At 44.4% G+C, this 13,840-nt stretch overlaps 1 protein-coding gene across 5 annotated transcripts in view; it reads left to right on the plus strand.

The window, feature by feature from the left end:
* Window positions 1-13,840, plus strand: part of MAST2 (microtubule associated serine/threonine kinase 2) — a 306,028-nt gene that overhangs the window by 19,960 nt on the left and 272,228 nt on the right. For all 5 annotated transcript variants that reach the window (XM_075935891.2, XM_075935889.2, XM_075935888.2 and 2 more), the window contains exon 2: window positions 9,726-9,873. In XM_075935891.2, coding sequence (XP_075792006.2) covers window positions 9,726-9,873 — 148 coding nt within the window. The remainder of the gene's footprint in view (window positions 1-9,725; window positions 9,874-13,840) is intronic.

Genomic DNA, 13,840 nt, shown 5'->3' on the forward strand with positions numbered 1-13,840 from the left:
CCACTAAACTGGGGCCAGCTCTCCCTGGGCCACTTCCATCTCCCCCTCCCTGGGTACTTGGGTCTCCAACCAGCCCACTAGGTGGTTGGGGTTTTGCAGTTCTCAAATTGTGGATTTATATCTCCAGAGATAACATGCTCGTTAACAGCAAATATTTTTTAAAATAAATACAGGCCGTCCTTACTGTAAATCCAAGATATATTCCAAAAAACTTGGGTTTATACCAGAACAACTTAATAGGTAATTTTTTTCCCTTAGCTGACTTGTATTTGGGTATTATTTTTGCACGACTTAAGAGCAGGGAATGGGAGGACTTAAAGTGCATCAGTTCCTACAAGCGTCAGTGATTTTAGTGCAGAATGGATGTACAGGCAGTCCCCAGGTTACATACAAGATAGGGACTGTAGGTTTGTTCTTAAGTTGAATCTGTATGTAAGTCGGAACTGGCGTCCAGATTCAGCCGCTGCTGAAACTGACCAGCGGCTGACTACAGGAAGCCCGAGGCAGAGTTGCTCTGCCCCGGGCTTCTTGGAATCAGCCGCTGATCAGTTTCAACAGGCTGAATCTGGACGCCAGTTCTGACTTACATACAGATTCAGCTTAAGAACTCCAGGCGTCCCCAAGTCAGCTGCTGCTGAAACTGATCAGCAGCTGATTCCAGGAAGCCCGGGGCAGAGCAACTCTGCCTCGGGCTTCCTGTAGTCAGCGCTGGTCAGTTTCAGCAGCGGCTGACTTGGGAACGCTCCTCGGCGCTACTGGACCAACCCAGCAGCACCCCAGCTGCTCTGCCCCAGGCGTCCTGATTCAGCTACTGCTGAAACTGACCAGCAGCGGCTGAATCAGGATGCCTGGGGCAGAGCAGCTGGGGTGCTGCCGGGTTGGTCCAGTAGCGCCCAGAGCAGCGCTACGGGACCAACCGGCAGCACCCCATCTGCTCTACCACAGGCGTCCGGAGAAAAGCCTGGTTTGCTGGCGGGGCGGGGGGGCCGCACTAGCTGTGCCCCCTTCCCCAGCAGACCAGGGAGATGCGGGCGGCGGACCGAGACGCACCGCGGTCCCGCCGCCCGGGTCTCCAGCAGACCAGGGAGATGCAGAGCAAAGCCACGGAGCACGCGGGCAGCGGGACAGCCCAGATGCGCCGTGGCTATCCCGCTACCGGTGTCCTCTGAGGCTTTGCTACCCGTCTCCCTGGTCTGCTGGTCTGGAGACCAGCGGCGCGTCTGGGCTGTCCTGCTGCCCGCGTGCTCCGCGGCTTTGCTCCGTGTCTCCCTGGTCTGCTGGGGGGGGCTCCCCCCCAGCAAACCAGGGAGATGCAGAGCAGCTTTTCTTGCCCTGGAGGATGCGGGCGGCAGGACCGCGGCGCATCTGGGCGTCTCGCCGCTCCCGTCCTCCGAGGCGAGAAAAAACCCATTGGTAACTGCGGATCCGACTTAAGTCGGATCCGCGTAACTCGGGGACTGCCTGTATATTGGTGTGACTTATAGCGGGGATACTGTGTAATATATAGAGGAGAAACATAACTGATCTCAACCCTATTGTTCCTCTGCAAATGTATGTACACAGTCAATCCCTTACCTCTCTCTAAAAGTGCAAAGTTTCAAAAAGTTCAATGAATAGAAGATTGTTGGGGTGAGGGGAGGGGAATAGATCTGGACAAGGAAAAGAAGTCTGAAGAGAAATGTGAGAGGGGAGGGACAGGCATTACAAACAGAAGTGAAACTGTTTGAGCTTCATGGTCCAAAAGTCTCGAGGTCTTTCTGAGTATAGTCTTCATTGATTTGAAATCTACTATCCCATTCTGTCACTAGAATGCACTTTTATGTAGAAAACCATGATTAAATCGTGTATTCCTGGTAAGTGATTTAAATCAAATCCTCCTAATGCAGAGAGCAGTGCACTGTGCCTAGCTATCCCCTTGTGCTGGAATGTTTGCAGTGTCTCATGGGGGCAAACAAATCACTTGGGTGATTGGGAACATAGATCCTTTGACTCAGTTTTCTCCATTCCATAACGTTTTGTGTCTCTTTTCAAAAGCCCTGCAGACCAAGTTGTCTGACATCTGTGTGAAAAGCATGGATCCTGTACAGCTTTGCACTATTGTGTTGAGCATTGCAAACACAGTGGCTACGTCTACACTGGCCCCTTTTCCGAAAGGGGCATGTTAATTTCACAGGTCATAATAGGGAAATCCGCGGGGGATTTAAATATCCCCCGCGGCATTTAAATAAAAATGTCCGCCGCTTTTTTCCGGCTTTTAGAAAAGCCGGAAAAGAGCGTCTACACTGGCCCCGATCCCCCAGAAAAAAGCCCTTTTCCGGAGGATCTCTTATTCCTACTTATTCCTACTAGGAATAAGAGATCCTCCGGAAAAGGGCTTTTTTCCGGAGGATCGGGGCCAGTGTAGACGCTCTTTTCCGGCTTTTCTAAAAGCCGGAAAAAAGCGGCGGACATTTTTATTTAAATTCCGCGGGGGATATTTAAATCCCCCGCGGATTTCCCTATTACGACCTGTGAAATTAACATGCCCCTTTCGGAAAAGGGGCCAGTGTAGACGAGCCCAGTGTGTCTGACCTGAAGGAGCATGGCAGTTCATTGGAGATTACTGTGGGACATAGAAAGAAACAGCACAAGATTGCTCCATGAATGCCAACAGCAGTTGCAAATTGTAGAGCACTGTTTCTGGACCTGAGAAAAAAGCATTGACTGGTGCGATTGCATTGTTATGCAGGTATGGGATGACAGACAATGGCTGCAGACCTTTCATATGTGCAAAGCCACATTTGCTGGATGTGTGTGCAGAGCTTACTTCAGTCCTTCAGTGGAGCAACACCAAAAAGATCGAGACAGTGCAGACTGGATCTGTATGCTGCTAGCCTGCGTGCCGAAATTGTACCTGCTGAAGTAATTGCCGAGTGGCATGGAAATTGCCTTACCATATTGGAAGAAATAAGGCACCCCTCTCCAGAAACCTTTGACAGAGGATTGCAGACTGTTTCCAGGAAAGAGCAGGAGGAAAGTTTCCTCAAGATCAAGATTCATGGGACATCCCTGTGCACACAAACTGTTCTGCAAGGCCCCCCTCTGCCTTACTGCACAGGTGAATGAGAAGCAGATAATCACTAAAGGTAGAGTGGCTATTTCACTACTACTTCTAGCATGATCAAAAAAGTAAATGAACAGATGTCCTTGAAATATCAAGGAAAACTGCAAACTTACTGGAGAGTCCTTCCCGGGCATCAGGCATGCTCATTCTGGAGTGTAGAACCAATGTTGGCTGCTCTGGAGTCAAAATGGTTCCTGGTTCGCTGTGCCAGTGGATCCCTTGCCTTCTTGTCCCCCAAAGTTGTTGTCAGCCTCTTCCTTGTCCAACACCACCTCCATACTGTTCAGTCTAGGAGCCTGTAACTCTTACCTCCTCCAAAGTATCAGTTGGGCTCTAAGGAGTACTGGTGGGGGTCTCTGCTACGGATAGCATGCAACTTTTGGTAAAAGCAGCATGTCTGTAGCTCTGCGAAAGAGCAACTCTTATACCTGCTGCATCATCTTGGCTTTCATGCAGCATTGCTGTGATCCCTCTTGAAGCCCTTCTCCCTCTGTCCTGAGCAATCTTCTTATAGATATTGATGTTTTTAAAATTAGTGACACTCTTTCTCTCCATAGACCCAAGAGATCCATCACCTTCTCTGTAATCAAGGAGGTGTGGTCAGCTGGGCAGTTGCTAGGTGAGCGCTCCATGCTGAACAAATAGAAAAATGGAATTTCAAAAATTCGTGGGGCTTTAGAGGGGATGAATTTATACCTACCTCTGTATTTGGCTGCTAGGTTGCAGAGTTCAAAATAGTGACCACAATGGTCAGGGTAGGGCATTGTGGGACACCTTGTGGAGACCACTGAAGTCAGCGTAAGTAATGCAATGTCTACACTGACAAAGTTAGGTCAACTTAGGTCAAGTGCTTTGCTTCTCATGGAGATGGAGTTAAGTCAGTAAAGCAGGCATGGAAAATTGGTAGGAGTAACATTTAGAATAGACATTTATAGAGTTAGATCTACATAAGTTGCCTTAGGTTGACATAAGTTTGTAGCATAGACCAGGTGTCAAGAGAAATCGCTGGTGTTTAACCATAAGAAAACTTCAAGTGTGGTTTTATAATTCTTGTCTGGCTTGGGATGAGAAATGTGTGGTTTCCAGATGATTTATGTAGACAAAAACTTACTGAAAAGAATCGGATTTCTGACTTGGAGAGGGCATACCTTTTAAATGGTAGTGGTAACTTCTTTGGCTGCTAAAGAGGAATTTTCTTTCTTCCACCAAACCAGACAAAAATGAATTCTGTTCTCTTTCCATCAGGTTGATAAATAAATTACAGTGTAGATCTCCACAGGCTACTTTTTCTTAAAAGATTTCATCCTACCCATGTTTCCATGTTCTTCTGTCTCTTCTGTATGAGCATATTTGAATGGTCCCCTATTCTTTCTGTCCAATGCCTAGCACTATGGACTGAAAGACTCCTCTGTTATGTATGCTCTATCTGAGGAGCTTTCTTTGGCTACTTTTACTATCAACCTTAACTGGGCTAAAATTAATTTAAAGTACCGATATATGCTGGACAGCAAATGGGTACACACAGTATGTTAGGATTTTACAGTTCATCATAAACAGTGGAATCTTATTTTATAAAACTAATTTGAATAGTATATATCCTAATGGTCTGCTGTCCTTCAGTAAATTACTGAAAGTCAAGATGGCAAAGCCTTATTATACTAGCATCCTCCCTCACACCTAAGTTTGGTTCATCAATCACCTTTTTCTTTTTTTGTAGGCAGCATCATTGAGACAAGCATTGGAACAGGAGCTGGGCATGGATTTCTCTCTTCTTGCCCCTTTAGTCTTGGATATTTTTATGGACTAAATTACAGAATGGACAGCAGAGATTGTTTTGAGACTATACCACAATACTCCAAACTTAACAATACCTAGGAAGTTTCTTTAAGAAGCTCAGTTTTTAAAAGAAGATTGAACTTTGCATCATTCCAAATCAACTATTATTTTAACGAAATATAACTACACATTTTTATGCATTTTTATTATTCACCTGCCAAACTTCATACATTCTCAAATAATGTTTCTTGAATACATTTGCATTTTTGTGCTTCGGGTCTCTCTCTTGACAATGTGTTCTAACTATGAGTTGGCATTTTATAATATTTACTTGATGTGTAATTAAATATGGAAACTTTTTAGATCTTACTGCTTAGTATGTAACTAAAATTATTTGTGTATGTAAATTGCATTACTTAAATTATCATTGGTTGTTTTATACTTAAGTTGAGAGGAGTATATATCCTTTTATATCACAAAAGCAGTTAGGTTACTAATGATACTATTAAGTGGCTTGTCCTCATTTTGGCAGTCATTACAATTTATATCCATATAAATTAAGACTGTCTGTCTTGTCCATGTTGGATATAAAAGGGAAATTTACTGTTTGTAAGTTGAACAAAAATGTTTGGCAAATTAAAAATGTTGTAATTTTAAATGTTTATCAATTTCATTTAAAAACATGAAACATTTTGAAAACATTATACTTTAGTAAATCTACCATATGGAAGATAGTGTCAGTCTCTTTACTTCTCATATCAAGTTATATAATTTCCTTTCATTTCTATTAAACTCAAGATTTTTTTAGTGTTCTTTTATGGTCAGTTTTCTGAGTTTGCCTGAGATGTCGTGATGTCACATTCTTGTCTTTTTTACAAAATCATCATGGAAGGTATTTTGATGTAATGAACATCTAAATTGTGGGCATTACTGAATGAATCTCTCAAGATTAAAAGGCTGGCTTAAAAATAAATTTGTAAATAGACATTTTAGCTTTTGCGCATTGTCTTATTGTAGTGTATTTATACATAACTATGTGCTTGGAGTTTTGGATAGTTGTGTTTAACTGAGTCTCAATACACAAATCTTGAAAGTATGTGGCAGCTGGAGAGAAAGTACAAAAGTAAATGGCAGATAAATGAGGATTTGATAAAGATAACTGCTTTCAACTTGGCCATGGAATGATAGGGAATGACATCCGTGTCTTCCACACACATGGTGCATCTGTGATGTGGTTTTTAGTGAGAATTGAAAGAGAATATTTTGGTATGTACAAAAGTGGGGCGGGGGGAATTAATTATTTCAACTGATTGGTGTTGATTCAATCTAGTTTTGTTTTATCTTATCAACTCTTGTTTGTTCACACCATCAGTAAGCAGTTGAAGGATTTTGAGTTTTAAAATATATACAGGGTTTAATATAATATCTACCTCCCATAATTTTTGCTGAAAGTATGCATATGATATTGATTTAATTAGGGGAGCTATGAAAAAAATTAAATATGTACTTTTCGCATATAAAGTTATTTTGTTCTTAACTATTTGGAATATTTTTCTTCTGGTTCCTAGCACTTTAAACAAGCAGCATTCAAAAATTACTTATCTACATTTAATCTCTTCCTCCCCTCCCCATCTTATTAAAAGGTATATTAGAACCAATAGTTAGCTGGTATAAATCAGCAAGGCTCTATTGGATTTGCCATGTTGAGCTTTTGATCCATAAACATTCTAAAATAAGTTCATTTCCAGTTCTGTAGATGGTAGCTCAATTAGGGATGAAACTGTTGTCATTGTAATCTTTTTCTCTTCAACCTGACATGCTTCTTAAAGAGTTTAATAGTCTGTTAAGCACTCCTAATTTATCCAAACTTTTTCTGTTCAGCAGACTGTTCAGCATACTCCCAAAATCCTACAGAACATCAGACAGTAAAAGAAGTGGGAGTTGGTTACTTGGATTTTTGTCACCTATTTCCTCTGTTTTCCAGTGTGTGCTCAGTATTGGACTGATTTCTCCAAGTCTGTGGTTGGCTGATGGATCTATATAAAGGGCTTGAATATTTTTTGCCTCCAATACGCAGAGACCATAATATTTAGTGTCTAGCAAAGTTATACATATTAAGCACACAGGCTCATCCTTTGAAAGTGCAGGTTTCTTTGAGGATGAGGACTGCTAAATCAGATATGGAGTGATTGCTTTGTGAAAAGTGTTCACCTGCAGGTGATAAGGGTTTTTTCATCATTTTCCTGTGTGACTTCATTTGAAAGCATACTGATTGTTTGGTTTCACCCACATAGTTGTTGTGCCTTGTAGTCTCTCTGACATAGGTAGTTTATCTGTGCTTTTTGCTATTTTTGCTCATTTGTTGCTTTTGAAAAATTAGGTAATTCAGAAAAGATTCCCTAGGTGTCAATATTATATGGGTTCTGAGTTGCATTAGGATTCAAGTCTGAAAGGTGTTGTGTGCTCTCTTGGAAGGATGTGGACTCCTTTAACTCCTATTGGTTTAAAAAAAAATTAAAGGTACTGAACCTCTCATGGATCAGCTGTTTAGCTGGCTTTTCATAAAATCCATGCTCTATCAGTAACTTTCAGATGGACATTGAATTTGACTTTGCTTAGAACTTCCTGATTTGTTCAAAAACTTGTTTGGTTTAGAGCCTGATATTTTCTAAACCAAACTTGTTTTTTAATGCGTGGTCTGTTGAGAAATTTACTTTACACTCCTATTATGCTACTAATTCTCTGCAAAAGAGGTGCCAGAGGAACTCTTCTAGAAAAGAGGCTATATAAATTTACTCCACCTCATTGGGTAAAATCTTCATGATAACTTAAAAATAGAGAAAACATTTTGGTCACATTACTGTTGGGAAGAGAAGAAGGAATGATTCCCTTACTCAGGTGCTCACTGGATAAGGATCATCTTTTTGATGTGGAATTAGTGTTGACATGACCTATGAAGGGTAAATAATTACACAGTATTTATGGTGTGTTATAATATCTAGTTTCAATTTCTCTTAGGCACATTACTCCTAAACAGAATGGATAGAATAAATATTCAGTTGGTCACATGGAAGTTAGAAAAGTCTGAGATCCTTTTAAAGACGCTGAGAGATGCTTTTGAAGGAAATGGATTGCATGGAAATGTCCACTTGATCCTGAATTTTATTAATCTTTTTTTTCTTTTCCACACACAAGCACAATTCCATAGGAAGATGAGAAACCCATTAAGGGTCCCTTAAACTTGGGGAGAAATTTTTTTTCAGATCCAGTATTATTTTTTGATAGTGATCGTGTATCCCTGATAGGACTGGGGCCTTACTGTGCTAGGCTCTGTACAAATATGTATAATGCTGTGGATGTGACCACACTTCAAGGAAATTTGATTGTAATGGAAACAGTAAGAATAGATGAACATGAACTCCACTTACATCCTGTAATATCCAATATGGATTTTGTTAAGAACCGTTAATGCCAGACAAACCTCCTTTTCTTCTTTGACAGTATTATTGATGCAATGGATGGGAGATTTATATCTGCAGATATGCACAGATTTTCAGAGCTGTAGTGATAACAAGAAAGATTTTGAAGTGGCCCTGGACCGCCCAGGAAGTGGCAGAGCTTCAGATGGAAGGGGCAGAGCCAGGACACTGCAGTGCTTCCCCGCCCACAGTCCCCGATTGGCCTGTGGGTAGGGAGCGCATGAAGGGTTCGCCCCTGTCCCTGCAGAAAGAACCGTCAGCTGTTCTGAACAGCTGGCTGTTCCCTTTGGGCATCTGGGCCCCTGGAGGGTGGGAGGAGATTACATGTGTTCCCCTCTGCTCTCAGGTTAATAAGGGCTTGGGGGCAGGGAGAGCACATGACGTTTGCCCCTGCCCTGTAAGGGAGTGCTGCGCTTAGTCACCCACCAGCTGAGCAGCAGCTGGCAGTTGACTGTAAGTGCCGAGGTCCTTGCAGGGCAGGAGGAGACTTTGCACATTCCCCCCACTCCATGCCATGGGCTCAGTTATTCATGAAGCACATGGCAAGGCTGGCAGGCTGTATGGGAAACATTTTAAGCTCTACAGGCAGGCAGGCTAGTTTGGCAGCTGACAAGTAAGTCTCTTGACCACAGCCTGCTTCTGGCACCCCAATTGTTTCCTGCCCCATCTCTCTGCCCCCCCCACTCAATATACTCAAACCCTCTCTCCCCCTCTTACATTGATTCCCTGCTCCCAGATCTGGCACCCCAATCTCCTGCCCCAGATGACAGTCCCCTCCTACTGTAGGTCATATCCCCAAACACCTGCGCTCCAGTCGCCTGCTCTAGGTCACAACCGCCTGCTTCATGCCAACTCCCTCCCAGACTCCAGTCTCCATCCTGCACCCCAGTCCCTTACCCCAAGCTTCCTTCTGCACCCAACCTCCATCCCAGACCCCACATCTTCATTAATATCATGGAAGAGTGCAGCCCTCTACCACTTTGTAGAATCTTGGAGTGGCACCCCGTCAAAAATTATTGCCTGCTCCTGCTATATACTGATTCTAGCCGTCCTTTGAAAGGCTTATTCTCACTTACGTGTGGCCTGCAACTGATTATTCTGTGGGTCAGCAGCCCTTGACTCAAAGTTCCCCACCCCCGATTTAAAGGACCTGGGGCTCTAGCCACTATCGCTGCCACAGTAGTTGTGGTGGCAGCCTGGAGCCCCTTTAAATCACTGGGCCCTGGGGCAATTGCTTCCTCTGTCTCCCCTTGTCAGCAGGCCTGGATGGACCATTCCTATGTGATTAGTGGGCAGGCAAATTGTCTGTTGTCTGAAACCTGTTGCCTTGTGTCTTAAAGACATTTGTTTGTGTTGTTTTCTTCAAGGATGTGGTAACAGAACCAACTCCATTATTCTGCAGAAAGCTCAGTAACCCTGACATCTTTTCATCTTCTGGGAAAATGAAACTTCATCGCCAGCTAAGTCAAGATGACTGCAAACTGCGAAGGGGTAGCCTGGCCAGCTCTCTGTCTGGTAAGCTGCTTTATATGGTACGCTGTTGATAATTGATGCACTATCAAATGAAGTTGCTTAAATAACTTGTCTTCCTGTGAAACCAAAGAGTCATTAATTGTTGGCGTTGTGCTTGCTGCTGTGCAAAACACAAAGGAGGATACAACTGCTGCTGAGCGGAAGTAAAAAAAGAAAAACCAACCCAAACCAACAGAATAGTTTGTTTTGTGTTAGTGAGATTGTAGTATGGCGGAGTAATTGTGCCTACCCATCTGGCTTAGAAGGAGGCCACCCCATCCTCAGTACGTCACCAGGGTTGCAGCCTGCAGAGAGAGTGGGGGGAGAAATTATCAGAGTAGATCAGCACTTCTGGAACCGGGCCACGAATCCACCACTCCATGTTTATGAGCTGCAGGTAAAGGAGCTATTGGGGGAAGTGAGCCTTTAGCCCATTTTTCTCTTCCCTGAACCTCCTCTTTTGCTCCTCTTACTTGTAGAGCCCAGAGCACCACCTGTACCTCGTAGAGACGTTAAATTGCGGTTAATTGAATAGTCAATTAACCTCATGAATTCTTATTGGTTACTTGACTATTCTATAGTCACTGAGGGTGAGGCCGGAAGCTAGTGCACTCCAGCCCCACTCCTGAGAAGACCCCTGTCACTCCGCACTGCTGCATTTGTATCGTGGTTTACCAGGTGGGAGCTGGTCCATGAGGGGAGCCAGTTTAAAAACCAGCTCCCTTTGTGGACTGGCTGCCTGTCGTCCTGCATTGCTGCCTCTGATACATAGGCAGCAGCGTGGGGTGGCAGCAGCCCCTGTCCAGGGGTGGGGTCTGAGTTCCAACTTGCGCTGGGTCCAGGAGCTGAGCTGGGCTGCCTGCCTGCCTGGCTCCTAATACACTTTAAATGCAGAACCGCAGCAGGGGTAGGTCCTTGACTTGGTGCAAGCCGGGATTGAGCCAGGCTGCTGGCCAGTGTGCTAACAAATGTATTGGCGGGGCGGGGGATGTGAAGGATGATGTATAGAGCCCATAGCATAAACCTATAAACTTTTGCTTATTGGTTAATCAATTAATCGACTACACTATTACATCCCTAGTACCCCCAGCACCTGGTGGGCAGGCAGCACAGTAGGAGTGCGCTCAGTGCCATCCAGCTGAGCGGCATAGTGTGGCCGTGACTCCAGCCCTGGTGGCCCTTGTTTTGGGTCTTGTGAACATCAGCCGCTCTGCCACGGAAAAACAGGAGGAAACCAGATCCAGGCAGAGGAGACCTGGGGGTGGAACATGGGTGGGGCCATGGCAAGCTGGGCAGAAACAGCCTTCCGCAACCTATGCTAACAATACCTATGGGTGGTCTGTATCATCTTGCAGGCCTGTAATGGACAGCAGTCAGTCTAAACCTGTCAAATGAAGAAAGCTCCATTTTTGGAACCTTGTGAGCACCTTGTCCTGACCCTCCAGCATAAAGACAGGAATGAGGCCTGCTTACTGGGTCCAAGAGCAGGTTACGATGGTCATTTGGAAGCCCCTATCTGACAATGCTACAGGTCCATTGGCAAAGAGTTACATGCTGGAAAATCTACTGAGAGTAAAGTGGAGGCAATTAGAAATGTGGTTTGCCTTTGATACTTTTGGCCCCCATTACGGTAATACCTTCATATTCAGCACTTCATAATCCTTGTGATTTAGCTATTCTTAGAACATCTAAAAGTTAAGAACATAAGTAATTTGTCTCCTGCCATACTTCTCCAGCCTTTGACAAACAGAGGCCAGAGGGACCATTCCTTACCACCTGGCTAATAGCCTTTTATGGACCTAACCTTCATGAATTTATTAAACTCAGTTATAATCCTAGCCTTCACAGCCTCCTCTGGCAAGGAGTTCCACAAGTTGGCTGTGTGAAGAAGAACTTTCTTTATTAGTTTTTAAACCTGCTACCCATTAATTTCATCTGGTGTCCTCTAGTTCTTATATTATGGGAACAAGTAAATAACTTTTCCTTATTCACCCTGTCCACACCACTCATGATTTTATATACCTCTACCATATCCCCCTTCAGCCTCCTCTTTTCTATACTGAAAAGTCCCAGTCTCTTTAGCCTCTCTTCGTATGGGACCCGTTCCAAACCCCTAATCATTTTAGTTACTCTTTTCTGAACCCATTCTAATGCCAAAATAACTTTTTTGAGGTGAGGATACCACATCTGTACTCAGTATTCAAGATGTGTGCGTACTACAGTTTTATATGGGGCAGTAAGATATTCTTAGTCTTCTTTTCTATCCCTTTTTTAATAATTCCTAGCATCCTATTTGCGTTTTTGACTGCCGTTGCACACTGCGTGAACGTTTTTCAGAGAACTATCCACGATAACTCCAGGATCTCTTTCCTGATTAGTTATAGCTAAATTAGACCCCATCATATTGTATGTATAGTTGGGGTTATTTTTTCCAATGTGCATTACTTTACACTTATCCACATTAAATTTCATTTGCCATTTTGTTGCCCAATCACTCAGTTTGGTGAGATCTTTTTGAAGTTCTTCACAGTCTACTTTGGTCTTGACTATCTTAAACAGCTTAGAATCGTCTGCAAACTTTGCCACCTCACTGCTGACCCCTTTCTCTAGATCGTTTATGAATAAGTTGAATAGGATTGGTCCTACGACTGACCCTTTGGGAACACCACTAGTTACCCCTCTCCATTCTGAAAATTTACCATTTATTCCTACCCTTTGTTTCCTGTCTTTTTTTAACCAGTTCTCAATCCATGAAAGGACCTTCCCTCTTATCCCATGACAACCTAATTTACACAAGAGCTTTTGGTGAGGGACCTTGTCAAAGGCTTTCTGGAAATCTAAGTATACTGTATCTACTGGTTCCCCCTTGTCCACATGTTTGTTAACCCCTTCAAAGAATTCTAATAGAGTAGTAAGACATGATTTCCCTTTGAAACCAATCAATTGTTGTTTTTTTCTGTAACAGACTAACCTGGCTACCCCTTGAAGCTTCTTTTAATTTCTGTTTAACTAACCACCTCATTTTTGCGTAATTCCCCTTTTTGAAATTAAATGCCAGAGTTTTGGACTGCTGAGGTGGTCTTCCCACCACTGCAATGTTAAATGTTGTTATATTATGGTCACTATTCCCAAGCGGTCCTGTAGCAGTTACCTCCTGGACCAAATCCTGCGCTCCACTCAGTACTAAATTGAGAATTGCCTCTCCCGTTGTGGGTTCCTGTACCAGCTGCTCCAAGAAGCAGTCATTTAAGGCATCCAGAAATTTTATCTCTGCATCTTGTCCTGAGGTGACATGTACCCAGTCAATATGGGGATAATTGAAATCCCCCATTATTATTGAGTTTTTTATTTTGATAGCCTCTCTAAACTCCCTGAGCATTTCAACGTCAGTATCACTGTCCTGGTAAGGTGGTCGATAATATATCCCTACTGCTATACAGGCAGTCCCCGAGTTACACAGATCCAACTTATGTTGGATCCGCAGTTACGAACGGGAATTTTCTCGCCCCGGAGGACTGGAGCTGCGGGACGCCTGGTCCCGCTGCCCGCCTCCTCCGGGGCGAGAAAAGCTGCTCCCCGTCTCCCTGGGGGAGCCAGCAGACCAGGGAGACGCTGAGCAAAGTGGCGGAGGACCCGGGCCGGACCCGCGGCGCTTCCGGCTGATCTGGAAGCGCCGCGGGTCCGGCCCGGGTCCTCCGCCGCTTTGCTCAGCGTCTCCCTGGTCTGCTGGGGGGAGACGCAGCTTGTGCCCCCCCCCCCCCCAGCAGACCAGGGAGACGTGGGGCAAAGCCCGGGGCCTGTGGTAGAGCAGGTGGGGTGCTGCCGGTTGGTCCCGCAGCACCGCTCCTTGGCGCTACTGGACCAACCTGGCAGCACCCCAGCCGCTCTGCCCCAGGAGTCCTGATTCAGCCGTTGCTGATCAGTTTCAGCAGCGGCTGAATCAGGATGCCTGGGGCAGAGCGGCTGGGGT

This window comes from Pelodiscus sinensis, chromosome 9, assembly GCF_052426305.1.
Source record: "Pelodiscus sinensis isolate ZL-2025 chromosome 9, ASM5242630v1, whole genome shotgun sequence".
Lineage (NCBI taxonomy): Eukaryota > Metazoa > Chordata > Testudines > Trionychidae > Pelodiscus > Pelodiscus sinensis.